The 16,656-nt window shown below is 36.6% G+C and overlaps 1 protein-coding gene across 1 annotated transcript in view; it reads right to left on the bottom strand.

Annotated features, from left to right (window-relative positions):
• Nucleotides 1–16,656, bottom strand: part of LOC149800389 (von Willebrand factor D and EGF domain-containing protein-like) — a 56,922-nt gene that overhangs the window by 35,604 nt on the left and 4,662 nt on the right. Inside the window, exons 4-6 of the mRNA XM_089958413.1 lie at nt 7,873–8,034; nt 5,578–5,598; nt 3,878–4,034 (exon numbers count right to left, since the gene is read on the bottom strand). Coding sequence (XP_089814539.1) covers nt 3,878–4,034; nt 5,578–5,598; nt 7,873–8,034 — 340 coding nt within the window. The remainder of the gene's footprint in view (nt 1–3,877; nt 4,035–5,577; nt 5,599–7,872; nt 8,035–16,656) is intronic.

Below are 16,656 nucleotides of genomic sequence, written 5' to 3'. Positions count from 1 at the left end.
GTCATGGCAGACCAGCGTATATAAAAGGGTGTGTGTCTTGTCGTTTCACTATTCATTTCACTCTCAAGCCGAGCACAACGATGGAAGAGACTAACCAAATCGAACGTTTCGTCAGAGCTTTGCGAGGGGTCATTAGAAATTTCTCTTCAGACCAGCCTACGGACTACTCTCCTTCCTTTCGAGATAAAAGTCAAGATACTTGCTATATCTGTCAGAAGAAAGGGCATTGGTCTTCAGAGTGTCCAAACCGTCAAAAAAGAACAAAAACAGGGGCTAAAAAAGACAAAAGTCAAGATACCTGTTATTATTGCAAAGAAAAAGGACAATGGTCTCCAGATTGCCCCAAAAAGAAACAAGAGGAGTCGGAAGAAAAGAGAAATTCTTCAGAAGAAGAGAGGGATTCTTCGGAAGAAGAGAGGGATTTTTCAGAGGAAGAAAGCAGACAGGTGAAGAAAAAGAAACAGGAGAAGAAAAGAAAAAGGGAAGAAAGCGAGGAGGAAGAAGAGGAAAAGAGTGTGACGGTGAAGAAATTTAAAAAACAGAGAGACTAAACAAGGAGAAAGAAGAAGTCAATGAACTTTTAATTAAAGTGTTGTGTTGTGAATTGTGAATTGGATTGTAAATATTCATAAAAGATGAATTAATGATATAAGGTAAGTGTCTTTGAGTTTTGATTTTAAAATAAGAACGTACACTCACGCACTCATACAAAGACACGTACTATACGGGGTAAAATGGGGTTGGTTTTTTTTTTGTTATTTTTTGAGTGATTGGCAAATTGAAAGGCTATCTCTTTTCGAGAAATGTGGGTGGCCCTGAAAAGGGCCTTTTTATTTAGGTGTAGGGGTGAGTTTAAGCAATCAACTTTAACTGCCTTAAGCCTTTGCCACGGCCAAGGCCTACTTCTGGACTGCGTAGTGTTGATGATGATGATTGGGTTGAAATCACTAAGGGTGGTACGGTAGGCTAAGTCACAGGGTTAACGTGTTTAGCTCGGGAAGGTCGTATTCTCTTCGGTCGTAATAAAGAAGTCTGATACATTTGTTTCAGACATCTTAACTCCGCTAAAATGTCCAACAGTACCGTGCCCGTTTGATTTTCACCCTCTTGTTTCTTTGCTTCTACTTCTTGCTGTTGCTGCTGTTGTTTTTTTCTTACCTCTTCTTCTTGCTGCTGTAGGAGAAAAGCTTGTTCCGCTTCCTTTTGTCGTTGTATAAATTTCTCCAATTCCTCTTTCTGTCTCTGTCTAAAATTCTCCACTTGCGGTAATGAAGAAGGTAACGAAGGTTCCGGAACAAATTCTTGCGAGGAGAGAAAATCCACAAAATCCCATTTCACCTCTTCTGAAAGTAAGTCCGGGTTCCCTTGGGCGGTCTCCCCTGCTGGTGCACCCAATGGATCGTTTTCTGAGTTTCCGTCATGTTGAATCGCTGTCGCATAGATTGACTGTACACAAGCGCTAGCGAATCTATATAGACCACGTGACGTCACAGACTATTCTCTTCGGATTGGATGCGGGCTGACTGAATTTTGTAACGCGTGTTCGGATTGGTGAATGAACTCAATCCGTTTCAATCCTTCCTCTACCTATAAATAAGCGCACTTCACTGCATTGATTCACCTGTTCTCGTCGCTTCAAGATGTGGACCGATGTGCAATCTTCTACGCTTGTGTCTTCCATGATGTTCAGGACGGACATGTTCATGTATGTCTGATCCAAGTGGACCGTTGTCCACAGGACAAACACCAGTCTGTAGATACGTAGGATCTACGTAGAAAGACAAGGATGCCTCAAAAGAGTGCTGATTTACGGACCAACAGTGAGACTCAGCCTAAGGACAAGAAGAAGATCAATGCGGTGCCCTTTATGTTAATGAATACATTAACATAAACCCAAAGGCCCTTTTCAGGGCCAGCCATATTTCTCGAAAAGAGAATGACTTTTCAATTGCCTACCCTTTTTTTAAAAATTTAAAAAAAAAAAAATCCCATGTTCAATTGCCTTTGTCCCTAAACAAACCCAAACTCTATTCCCCATGTTAAATTCGCCTTGTACGTAAAGTGACCCACGATTTATTACCATGTTAAATTCCCCTTGTAGGTATATTGACCCACGATTTTTCGCCATGTTAAATTTCCCTTGTACGTATATTGACCCACGAATTTTCGCCATGTTAAATTTCCCTTGTACGTATATTGACCCAGGGGGGTCTGTAATGCTAATTCCCATTGTACGTCTAGTATCCCTACTTACTACTCATGCTAACTTTAAATCTATCTTATCTGTTCAGCTTTAATAATCTGATTATACTATTGTAATTTTGTGTATAAACTGTAACAAGCGTAGTATACTAGAATATGTCATGGGATTGCAATTTATACATAGTCTAACGTATGTATCGGGCCACAATTCTTGTCAGTTGTGGTATGCCTTGAATAAAAGGGGAGGGGAGCAGCATATGTTGCAAGTTATAATGATTCAAACAAGAATTTAGGGACTTATATGCAATGACATTAGATAATTATTCATTCTGAAGAGATTCCATTTTTGCTCATTTTTGTCATATCTTTATATACTCTGTTTGACTATATGTTATCCATTGGACAAAAATCCCACAAATCATATTATTCAATATTGATAAAGATATATAAATTAAGTCATGGTCGTAAGTGCTGCTGTCGTCATTGTTAGCATCATGACTAATATCGGAAACATTTGTCCTCATCCTCAACGTCACTACTTAAACATTATTATCGCTATTAACATATTTACTTCAGAGGATTCAACCGTTATCTATCTCTATATTGTGTGCTCAACATGTATCCATGATGTAATACGTAGCTAATTGTCATTTGTAAGCCGCATATTTAGAGTTTGTGAACAACATATTTAGATAGCTAACTTTTATTCATCACTGTAGATTATATTCTAAGACAAAGATCATTTGTAAACAACATGTTTACTTGGATTTGAATTAAGGACCTTAGTTCTTGCCTGTGAAGTTCTATCTCCACCTGATTTTTGTCTTCTTTCGAAGTAATAAATGTTTTGTTTACTGATATCTGAGTCCGAGGTCTAGCCATATTTACAAAATTTAGAATGTTCTAGGAGCAAACATTTGACCCGTATGCTGGTCATATATATATATATATATATATATATATATATATATATATATATATATATATATATATATATATATATATATATATATATATATATATTAATATCAGCCTTTGTAAAATCACTTTTAGATGTGTCCAGATATAATTTGACAGGACTTATTATTATAAAATATTATTGCAATTACAAAGTGCTCATTTACTTTTTGGACAAGAACATTTTCTTTTGATTCTGAGAATTCATTCAGAGATATTTTGGATTATATATTTCTCAAGCTGCAATGCTATTTGCAATTCAGCACAATCAGGACTATTGGCATATCAGTACATTCCAGATTGAAATTAACTGGAACATTCTGTACTTTTGGACTTGTAATAGAACATATAGAATTATTTGGGATTTAATTCACAATTCTGTACGTTACACTTAAATTTTTCCTTTGTAACTTAGAGAATTAAATTATGTACTGAATGTTACAAAACATCAAGGCTTCATTTTTTCTTACTAAGGTCAACACCATAGAGTCGTAACACCTGCATAAGATTCGCAATGGGCAATATTATTTAATCTTACACCAATTCAATATAGCTTTTTATTTTAAAGCTATACTCATTAATGGTTATAATACGTATAATGTTCAATATTGTGCTCTCTGTGTATCATAATAACTGCTTTTGTTCCAGGATTTATCTTTGCTTTTGATATACATTGTATAGGACTTAGTACGTGAAAAATAAGTTTATTTATGCCTACCATAGTACTGTGTAAAACAATGTTTCGCTCGGATTCTCGGTGAATTTGCAGGAAAAGTCTAGCCTTGGAATATTTCGTTCTTTCTCGTCTTTTTCGAAGCGAAGGTTAGGTGTGACAACAGCCGACGTAGGTTTGAAATCTGGAGCATCATCCATCACTTAGAAGAAAGTATAAAAATAACTGTATTTTGTCGTTTTTGATTAAGAATAATAATGAAAATTGTGAAATGAACTGATATTAAATTTAGCATCTGACAAAGATGCTAATTTGATATAATACGAAATCTATTTAATCAATGGAAAAACAATATCACGTGAAAACAGACACAATATTTGTTATTTGCATCGATTATGAATAACACATTTAGCAAAAATAAGAACATTACCAAACCTGTTGCCAGTATATTTTATGGCATCATGTTCTTTTATAAATTGTGCATATTTGGTAACGGTAGACACTCAATTGCAAGCATAAAATCCAATTTATTGCATATCTGTAGGAAACGTATCTGAGTAACATTGTTTATTGCAATTCTAATATTGCGATGACAATTTTATATTTGGTTATCAATCTGTGTTGGGTTCAAATAGATTGTTTTAAAGCTTTCTTGTGGCGGTCATAAGGTCCATTGCTCTAGGTAAATTACACCTTCATAATGGATGTGGTGTAGCTGTTTTTCGTTTGGTATTGAAATTCTCTAAATCAGCAATGAATATAATTTATTTCGAACCGAGGCAATTTTCGCAAAGTACATTGCCCAAGGACACAGCGTTGAACCTGTATATCCTGGTCTAAATTTTGTGTGTTTGTGTTGTTTTTTCTTAACTATATTAACCCGTGAACTAACGTGTTCGTTTTAATAAAAAAGGGTGATATCGTAGCGTTGTATATATTGGTGAAACTATTAAATTTTAAAATATCTTTCTTATCGTTTTGTCTTAAACAGTCTTCTCCGGGAAATATATTGCAAAGCTCCTTGTGTCAAACTTGGAATTCGGATCATGCATTCACGTTCATACTCTGCAAAAACCAAATCTTCATCGGGTGTATATGTTACTCATTTGACGATTTTTTGACATATTTCCTAGGAAACTCGGTACCCGATACCTTGTAAATACACGTACAAGAACACACTCTACGCGCTCAGTCAGCACATAATGTTCTGTTTCATCATTATTAAGGAACCAATCTGTTTAGACGTCGCTCATTTGAATTTGTTTTTTGAAACTATTTAACTGGAGATAATGTTGGTGTGTCAACACACTGTCAGATGATAACTATCTCGTTACCATGCTGCAACAAAGCTTTACATTACAAATTTACGGATTAATTTAACATAGTAGTCCAAAATTGCAAAGAACACACGGAATAAATCCATCAGTTTCGTAACTAATGCAATATATATATATATATATATATATATATATATATATATATATATATATATATATATATATATATATATATATATATATATATATATATATATATATATATATATATATATAATGGAACATTTATACGAAGTTCAATGGTCCCATTCGTGAACGCTACGTTTGAAAGAATTTCAAGAGTATACGAATTCTATAATCTTCGCAAAATAGTTAATAATCTTATAATCAACACATCATAAACATCAAAGCAAACATAAAATCAACTAAGCTTCTAAAAGAGAATGGATACGTTTACGTCATACATACCGGGTACCTCTGGAAGAGCGTCTGAAAACAACAATACAGTTTCAGTATTTATTCAGTGCAGACATCTCGTTGAGATTGAAAGCACTTCAAGTCATTTAAGGTTTTTCAACTGGAAGCAAGCGACAATCCTAAATAGTTGATATATTGACATTTGCTTTCTTCGAAACGAAAACCGGGGTAAATTCTAAGCAATATGTAATGTTTCCAAAATGAAAACATATAATCAGAATTTAAGACATTTTTTAAGACAATATTGTCCTTGGAAGTCCCTTCATTTCTCATAACTGTGTCACAAACATGTGAAAGTATAGTTCCTTTTTGGGGAAAAGTGTATGAAACGTATAATTGTTGATTCGTTTAAGTATCTATGCAGATCAATTTAATCTATGTTGCAAACAAAATGCATAGATATCTTGATCAACATTTGCAAATATTTATCAAAATCATCAATAAATATTTAAAGCAATATTGTTTATCGCTTGTCGATACATTTAAGTGAACTACTCTAAGTTACTTGAGTTCAATACTGAGAGATTGATAGTTACATTAAAGCAAAAAAATATCTGGGGCTTTCGTCTTAAGACGTACATATGTTGTTTTAATTGTCTATATTACTTGTAAATTTGTGAAATTTATTGACACGTATTTTGTGTGGATAAATGATATTGAACTGTTTGTTCCTACGCATAGGCAAATGACGCACAATGCAGAAACAAACGAGGAAATCCCCGGAAGAACCACTGGCTCATGGTACACTTCTGGTCAGGTTTATCATATACCCACACTTAAACATGATGACAGAAATGTTCAGCAAATGTGTCATGCAACAATGTAAAGAAATAATTGCTCGGTAGTATCAGTAGGTACATCTACTCGCTATGCCTGGATGACAGCCCCAAATGCCGAATGAAGTCGAGCAAATTAGTTTGTGAGGATGGGATAAAAGGTATTCGACAGGCATCAATACCAAAGACTTTCAATAAATTGCCATCAAGGCGACAATTTAGTTTAAAAACAAACATGTTTCTTGGGCAAGCTTAAAAAGTCAGATATTATTTGTAAAATTATTATTTAGAAAATGCATACATTCTTTGGTGTGTAGGTTATACAGAGTAAAATTACTTTAAATCTTTTTTTCTACTGGGCAATGATTTCGAGTAGAATAACTTCTACCAAATACGCCATAATTTGTTTAGATATACCTAAATCTATGAATATATGTGATCTGTAATGACTTTACTTATACCATTCATTGCTATGTGTGTAGTACATCGTAGAATTTTGCGTTAAGGGGAATAAGTATAATAAATATTTCTGCATTTTAATATGTGTTTACGAAAATGATACACTAAACTAGGCATGAAATTAAACCAACTTTCTATTGTTTTCAAGGATTATCTTTTGCATGTTTTAGCAACGCATCATTCTAAGATATTCAAGCTGATGCAACGTTCCTGACTCATGTTCTTTGCTATATTACGTATTCCAAGATCGATCAAACTCATACAGTTACTTCTTTGTGAAATATTCAATTCCTGAACTTCGAGATTATTTCCAAAAATACATGTCTAATTTTAACGACTGGTACTTTACAAAATCATTAATTAACATTATTCTGACAGAAAATAGTGACAATTTCAGACGTTTTACTCTCTTGGACGTTCAAGTCAGTCAAATGTTAAGGTAAATTGTTTATTGTATAAGGTAGTTACGAAGTATGATTAAAATTGCTACCGATAATAGCGTACGCTCATTATCAGAGATATGGCAATTTTATATCTTATAATTGGCCAGAACATTAAAATTCCAAGCAAAAGTACATAGCATAAAGTGTGAGGTTTTCCTAGGGATTTCAACTTTGCGCAGAAAAGAACATTCGTTAGACAATATTTTCATACTCTATACTTTGTATTCATATATTCATTGCATTAGAGTTACTTGTCTAGTTATTCAACAACCAGGATGCTAAATCTTTTAGGGAGGAAAAGTATTATACAAACATGTGAAAGTAGTATTTTTCTGTATTTGGTTAACTTTTTTACTTGTAAACCTTTTAACATCTAAGGAAACAATGACAAAAAGTTAACATTATCTTCTTGGACAAAACACATCTAACACAAATATTAAATAGCTAAGATTCAATTAAAATTATGCTAAATTACGCTTAGTTATAAGTGCTTAAGCATATGTTCAGAGTAAGTACAACTTATTTGTTTCTTTAAATTTCAGAACAAATGTAAAGGAAACGGGGAAAAACGAGACAATGCCTTGACGTAATTTAAAGAAATTACTTACCGAAACAATACGCGCTAGTCTTTGTTGTTGGCAATAATTTGTAAATCATATGTGTTACACAATTCCGCACCTCTATCGTCCTCTGCACCTCACATAGATCATAAAAAGACATAATACACGCTTGTCGGGTAACAATGCCATCACTGACTCCTGGAATCGCCCCTACAATGCGAGATATAATCAGCATAAATATAAATCTATATCTAAAGCGAAGGAAAGAGAAACGACCTCTTTGCTAGAAAGTCGTTTAGACATTCTTCATCTTAATAACACATATGTCAGGCTCCTTCTTCAATACTGACATATTCTTCATTCGTATGACATTACGTGAAAGTTGTAGATATATGTACATGTCACACCTACCTTAAAACATGCCCTACAATTTTAATCAACGTTGAAGTCCAAAATCTCCATGGCGATAAGGTTTCGTTAATTGGTTCTGACCTTACTTATTTGACCTTTAGCTAATAAACATTGAAATTGGTACTTCAGGGAACATATGAGAAGCATACTATCCCAGACAAATGATACAGAGAGTAACGATGTTGATATATATATATATATATATATATATATATATATATATATATATATATATATATATATATATATATATATATAAAGATAGAAAGAGAGAAGGAAAGAGAGAGAGAGAAAGAAAAAGAGAGAGATAAAGAGAGTGAGTGTGAGAGAGAGAGAGAGTCAGAGACAGAGAGAGAGACACACATGCAATTATACTAAAAATGGCCTCACGAAGATAGAGGGTTGATATCGTACATATATTTCACTTATACCACATACAATTATACATACATAGATTAAGAGTGACGTTACAACTGAATGCATTAACGTATGCATTGTAGGAGGGAGCTAACTCTTCAAAGTTTCCTTCATTTCTCTACCGTGGGTGTTTGCTATAAAATGTAGCTCTGTAGAAATTATCGTTCTGGTTCAGAAAAATTAAGATTATTTCCTTTCCATGATCATCCAGACTTTATTCACACTGATTAAGATATCCAAAACGACGCATGTGACAATTGTTGTTAAGGGTAGAGACTGTAAATTGCCAGCGCCCTTAACAGTGAAACCACAATCATTGACAACAGGCAAGGACTTCAAACCATGTGTAAGTCAAAAGAATTGACAAACTCTGTCAAGTAAATTAAACATTTCAAGTTATTTTTTGGTGATGGAAGTCATACAAGTAGGTTTGCATTCTTTAAAGTAATTCATGTTCTATGTATGCTATCAGTTTCAGGTCAGTCTTACAATCATGGGTCCAGAAATATATATATATATATATATATATATATATATATATATATATATATATATATATATATATATATATATATATATATATATATAAAATAGGATAATATGGAGACTGGGGTAAGTGGGATTTCCAGTGGTCGACAATACGAAAGGGATTTGGAGGTCAATGGGTATTTAACAGGGGAATTACACTATGAGTCAAAGGAAAATGAAAATGAGCTACGTAGCGGTACTAGACAATCGGGAAAAAATTGGAACAGTGTTGCAAGTGGCTGACCTCAGTCGAGATGGAACTTAGTAACAGTGTTTGAATTGACCTCAATACTGGCTGCTGTAGGTAGGTATGGAAAATGCTATGCTAATGTGACCATATGTGACCATAGGGCTTTTAGGGACACATGGGTTTAAAAGGGTCAAAAGTGTGTATGTGATCAGCATATACAAACAGAAAAATACTTATACAAACACAAAGACAAACACTTCTTAATGGCGCACGTAGAGTTGGGCGTCTTGGATGATAGTTTTCTACTCCATAGTATCAGCCTTCAAATGGAAGGCAGTACCGCTTCAATTCAATCTTAGGCGGACATCCAATCCGTTTGACAAATACTTGTCCAGCTAGCAAATGTCCAAATGCAAACGCTTTATCATATCCAAACCGCGACATTTTTTGACGGTCGTTAAATCCCACATTGTCAATGTCTTTATTTCTGTCAGGGCTAAATTCTTAGACTCGCCTGGCGTGTCAGGCTTCCAGGTCACACAAGCATCCAGATGGGTGTTTTTTGCTTCTTTTCCGTACGTCATGCAATTTTCTAAGTAGGCTGTGAAGGGTAAATATCCATGCTGCTGCTGACCAGATTGCTTGAAATTGTTGACGGTAGCTATTATGTCGTCGGCTTCTAGATCGGTGCTTTTCGAATCAACCAATTTGACTCAGAAGTGCAAGTAATGGATAATCAGATCGATGTAATCTTCTGTCTGTCTGTTCTTTCACATTCGATGGGGCGTAGGTCGTCAAAGACAAGGGAAGATAAAATTCTACCCCTTTTGGTTTCTTGCATCGTCGTCATGGTGGATGACATGCCGGACAGATCCAGTTCTGACTTGCAACATTCGCACGAATCTCGATGCATTATTTTGTTTAGTAATCAACGATGTTTAATTATCTGCCTGTTATTTTTTTTCATAGTCATTCGCGGAACGTGTTTATGAGCTGGGGGTGTAGGAATTTCTGCCTTGCCACTGGTGTGGCGTGAACTAGGAAGTTGTGCCTCGGTCATCAACGTTCAGCGTTATAGTGTTATAGCCTAATGTTTGTTTTTTTTCCAATATGACTCGAGACATTTTTGACTGTTCTCAAGAATGATTCTCTGGGACATTTTAGAGAAATTAATTTTTCCCTTGCGTCAAAGCGGCATCTTTAAAATGCTCGTGTCACCATCGGTTTTATGACGGAGCTCACCGAATGGAACGCATATTGCAGGATATCTTCTAAACCATGTCGTCGTTGGTACACAGTGTACATTACTTACAATTCGCTTGAGGATCGTTTTCAAAAATATAGCTTCACCGTGACTTTTTCTTGCGAGAATGGAATATATTTTGTCCCGGATCTTTTTTAATACCACTTTTGACAACCTGCTGAAAGGCACAATAACGAGGATAAAAAAAAATCCACAATGAACATTGTATGTGTTTCTACCTTCCTCGTAGGTATGCGACGGCAGAATACACTGTGAAAGGAATGTCTTCCAGTAATGGAGCAGCTGTGTTTCCAACCACATTATACTCCACCACGTCAGAGTACACAAAGATCAAATTCATTCCTTCGTTCAGTTCGATAAAGTAATTAAAGGACATGTAAAATCGATCGTTGTTGTTGATATCATTGAAATTCGGGATCATTTTAAGGTTTCCACCGAAAATATCTAATAAGCTGGGAAAAAAACTTGATGCACGACATTTTGGCATCTGAAAAAAATCGTATGCAAGGGACGAACTACTTTATAATACTGAGTCAGGACACTTCGTTTCGTTTTGCCCAGGGCATACAAAAGTGGCAATCGTTAACCCCAGATATTGAGTGTTTAAATGATAGCTGCATGATTTTTAATGGTTTAGATGCACAATTTAGTATTGACTGGCGCTGGTCTTTTGGATTCATAAAACCAAGGATCGTTTGTATCCAAGTGTTTTTGCACTTGTTCCTTCGGAAATTCGACGGAAAACCTTGATTAATAACCACTGACATTTTGGACTTCTGTGAGATGAATGATCGTCAATGCGCTTTGTGATCCAATTGAAAAGCATGAGGTAATTTGACCGTGAAACACCACAAGTTGTTTTTCTGAAACACATCCATGGAACTGCCACTGGGAAAAGTTATAAAAAATATTATTTTATTGACAATTCGAGGAATCTGCTCTGCGAGGAGTTACTCGATGTCAAAAGAGAATGAGTTTCCAGTTGTACCAAACGAGGGTTGTTGTTGTTGCTTTGGGGGTGATTGGCGTTGGCAGAAAGGGGACCTTTATGACTGGAATATTTTAGGGAAGGATTGGGTTTGAGGTAACCGATGCAACCGCTGAATAAAATGGTCCACAATTGTTTGTCGCCTTGTTACAAACTCAAATTGGCAATGGCGGCTCCGTTGACACAATACACTGCAAATATTTGGCAGAATCAGACAATTTTGCGTTTTAGGCATAAATTATCCGTACCACACTCACAGAGGTTGTTTTTGTCACGTTTACGGGTTCTTCGATCGAAAATCTTTTCGATGTCGTACACGTCGTATTCATTTTGGTTCACTCATTGTAGATCGGGCAGGTATATTGTTCATTTTAACACTTCGTCTTTCATATCTACCAATTATAGATGGAATGGTGGGGGCCACGCACTCGTGCAGTGAAGCGAAACAATTAGGTGGTCTAAGTTCCGTAAATAACCTTTGTCGAAAGCGTGTTTGGTTTTTCCAATGCGCGCGGAATATCCCGTCGTTAACAAGCAACGTTTCTTGGGGATAGTAGGGCACGTTACAAACAATCGCTTTAATACGGTCACTTTGTTGTCGGGTGTCATTTCTTTGGCCCAAACATGGCAATACGTTGATGTGATTGATTGTGTGTTGATGCATAAAGTATTTCCACATGCATAAAGTATTTCCACATGCATTCTTTCAAGGCGCGTTTCATACGATCCAGGACGCTGGCTTTGGTTTTGGGATCCTCCATGGTGAAAAAGCCGACGTATCTTTTCTTCAGTGTTTCATATGCTTGGTTCACAGATTCGGTGACTTTGTTAGCCATCAAAGACGGTGGCGAGCGCTTTGTGTCAATACCAGTGTTAAGGCTCGCACTAACCCAGAGCTCAATTTGGAAGTCAAAGACCCAAGCAAATTTGGAAAAGACGTCGATGACAGAAAATAAATATTTCTAACTGCGATTGCACGTGGCCAAATGAGGGACATCGGCTAAATCGTCATGCTCTTGACCACGGATTTTCCTCCACTTTGGTTCATCTTCTGGAATCTTTAGGTCGAATAATTTTGTACAACGTGTACGTGGCTTATTCTTGCAACCATCGTTGCATCAGGGGAAAACGGATATTTTGCAATTGGGATTCGCAGTACTATACGTTTTTTTTTTCAAATCCTGCGTAACCCAAAGGATGGGCAGGATAGTAATAAATGCTAGCTAAACGATTCACCATCAGGGCTCTTCAAGAAGATGCTAATCGTGGTTCCGTGTGGTTTTGAAACTGCTTGACGTGTCCGACGTACAACTGGAGACGGGGCCGGGGGTGGTGGCGACATTCTTCTCATTGGGGAGTGGTGGAAGAGGTCAACAAGTACACTGCAATATTACTAGGGGTGGGAGCCGACGGTGTTCGAAAGACTTCTCGTGCGTCGTCTTCCTCTTATATCCGCGTGGCCGTTTCTGTATTCGTCATTGGGGGTATTAGTGATGATTGGCTTTTTATCTTGGTCTTGAAATCTTTCAGAGTCAGTTTAGCTTTTAAGTACAATGTTTTCTGGTGACATTGCAAGATTTATTCGAACCGTTGAGATTTTTCTGTCTCCGTTTTTGACCCTCGCTAGCAAAACTCAGAATCTTGTGTTGGGTGAATAGTAAGTCCATGGCAATAAACGGTATCCTTCGATATATTTGTGAGGATGATCAGGGCAAAGGATGTAGATGTAATTGTCCGTGTCAAAGTACAGGACACGATCTCCTAACTGATGTTAGGTCCTCGAAATATTTGGTCACGTTCTAAAGAAATCTTGCTACAGTGGGGAAATGAAAAACATAGGTTATTGGATGCACGTCGCGCATGCTCGTTGATCCAAGCAGAAATTAGGAATGTCAATGCCGGTCTCTTGTATGCATTCGAAAACAAGATGAAATTCCCTTTTGTCTTTTCATCCTCCTGTTTCAATTTGTATTTTTGAATGTAGCATGCTTCTTCCAAAGTCCACGATTCGGAGACAAATATGACAACGTTCCTTCCCAGAAGAAACGTGCCCTTTGGTATAATTAATGCGTATAAGTCCACAATAGAGCACAATCTAAGCAACTGTCATGCAACTTTTTGGTGATGTGAATCTTGTAATTGGATTGCTGAACGAGTTGAATCCTATCGATGACTTTAGAAAGTGTCAATTCTGCAGGTCTTCTAAATTTGATCCAGACGGGGTACTTCAAGCTGTCGTGATAAATGGAGGGTTTCAAACAATGGTCTTCTTTAGCTTGGCATTATCGTTACTGTGTAGCTAACACGGAATCCCAAAATTCGACAATGAAACAGTCTGTTTACTCTAGCGTTATTTCGGACATGAACTGTTTAAACTTCACCGTGTAAGTATTAGCCGTTGTTATAAATTTACTGGAGGAACGTTCTTCCGTCTCTCAAATTTAGTAATACTTTTCGGGTGCTATTGCTCGACTTTCGTTGGAGGTAGACTCTCTTGGTCCGAGGGCAGACGGGGAAAATGTGTTTATTTAGGCTCACTGATGTGGTCCTCAATTTCGCTGGCATGGATATGAGCCAAAACTTCAGCTCCTGGCCTCTTACTATTTTTTTCTTCTCCCTCATTGAAATAGTGCGATCTTTTCATATTGATTGTAAAATTTCATTTGACTAGGTTTTACACGCAACGGAACCGTATATATAGGGATATTGCCTTGCCTAGGAGCATTCATTCATCTCTCAAACAATCAAGATGGAAGCACCAACACAGACAGAGCATCTGGTCAGAGCTTTAAAGGGAGTTTACTTCAGAGACGGACTAATCCTCCTTTCAAGATAAAAGTCATGATACTTGCTACCGCTACCCAAGGAAAGCAAGGAATACGCGTTGAAGATGCTGGTACCGGTATAACTTCTCGCAAAGGGAAAAGAAATTCGACCAAATCACAGTTAAAGTCATTCTCTTCTGGAAGTATGATTGTGGTGCTGTGGTTGATTGAAATACCATCATACTTCATCGCCATCGCAGCTGCACCGCAATACTTTATCTTCTTAGTTTCACCATGTCCTAACTATGTCACATCGATTCACTGCGCACGGACGCTAGCGCACCTATATATATACTGCATATGACGTCACACGCATATCTCTTCTGATTGGGATAGAGACACCATGCTCTTACTCTATGTCGTACGCTTGTTTGGATTGGTGAAACATTTCTATCGGTTTCGATCTGCCCTTGGACTTTAGATACCAGCGGCGTTCTTCATGAATTTACCTGTTCTCATTACATGATGCGGACAATCGTTGATGCATTTGCCATACTTTGGGGGAGAATGTTCAGCCCGGACTACCCTGTGCATGTAAAATCATCATTAGCTATCATGAAGATAACAGATACGGCTGTTTGGAAGAGAAGGATTTATGTGGAGAAGCAATGTTGTTGGAAAAGAGTCATTTTGATGTACGGTCCTACTCTCAGGCGAAGTTCGAGGAAGAGTAGAAGATCAGTGCGATGTTCAGGATGTTAACTGTCTTTAGTTGACAAACCCCAATGGCCCTTTCAGGGCCATTCCTATGTCTCAAAAAGATATAATATTTGAGTCTTGACAAACAATCGTTTGTCTTTTTTGTGTTGTATAAGTGCTTGTCTATTTGTGCATGCTGACCCCATAAACACTTTTGACCCTATAAAATCCATGTGTCCCTATAAACCCTATGGTCAGACTTAACATAGCATTTTCCAATACTATCTACAGTAGGTATTGAGATCAAATGGAGCATTTTCCATACCTACCTACAGTAGTACGTATTGAGATCAAATGGAACAATGTTACTAAATTTCCGCCCGATTGAGGTCGGCCACTTGTGACACTATTCCTATTTGTCCCGAATGTCCAGTACCGTTCATGGACCTCCAAGTGCCATTCCCATTTTAAATTTCCATTGACCCTCTGTGCCGTCGTACTTTCGACCAATGCAAATCCCAATAACCCCAGTACACTCTCCCCATTACTTCTAAGATAAGAGAGTCAGACAGATACAGAAGTGGCTAACGGACTAGTCAACACTTACACAGGGAGCGATATTTAAGCAAATATTTATTTTTAAATAGCCTGTGTTAGATCTGTTCTCTATGCTTTTTAAGTCATAAGAATGATTTGAATACGTGTGCATGATCTGATACAAATGTGTATCATGGTCATTGTTCCCGTGCACATCTGTGCAAAAGTGCCAAGTAATGTGCACTAAACAATATAATGACTAAGATTATTCTAGGTTATATGTCGTAAATTCAAGTTGATGGCTTCAATCAAGCTTAACTTCACAGTCATCTGCTATATATTGTACATTTATAATGAACAGTGTAAACATAACTTGCATCCAAAATTAACAATGACACAAAAAAATCTGCTTTATATTATTCCTGATCCACTTTGCATAGTGTGAGGGTTCCCATAAGACGAATCCAATAAGTTTCCGATGCTATTGCGGATTACAAAGTTTAAGTGTGATTGTTCCTACTCGTGTAGGTATAATGTAATTGAAAAAAGTTAGCAGAAGCGAAAATGTTCTGCAACGACCCTCTGAATACTGTTTTGTTTTGGAAGTTGGATATTTGTAGAATGATCCAGCAGTAAATAGTTTTTTTTTTAATTTTCTGTTCCAAAGCAAACGCCACGCCTACCCAATCCCCGCATACTGCATTAAATACTTTTGACAGTTTTTATAATATAAAAAAAATGATTCCCTGTTTTACATCTAATGGTGCTGCCGTAAATACTGAGCTTTGGCCAGTTATTGCGCCCAAGAAAACGACAGTTGTGATTATGTTTTGGCATGTCTTGCTTCTTTATGAACGCACGGTTCGGCGATCTTTTCAGATTTGCTTGATGAGGCACTTTCAGTTTTCTCTGAGAAGTATGTGCGAGATATTTTGGCATGCAGTATTCTGTGATCGGTTTTTTTGGATAAACATTTACTCAGAGTATGATTTTGCTTCCTGGAGATAAAGCCGGATGTAAATTCTGATTTTAA

This window comes from Sinohyriopsis cumingii, chromosome 5 (genome assembly GCF_028554795.1).
Source record: "Sinohyriopsis cumingii isolate HCF-2022 chromosome 5, ASM2855479v2, whole genome shotgun sequence".
Classification (NCBI taxonomy): domain Eukaryota; kingdom Metazoa; phylum Mollusca; class Bivalvia; order Unionida; family Unionidae; genus Sinohyriopsis; species Sinohyriopsis cumingii.
The sequence above is the reverse complement of the archived record's forward strand: the minus strand, read 5'-3'. Positions and strand labels throughout refer to the sequence as shown.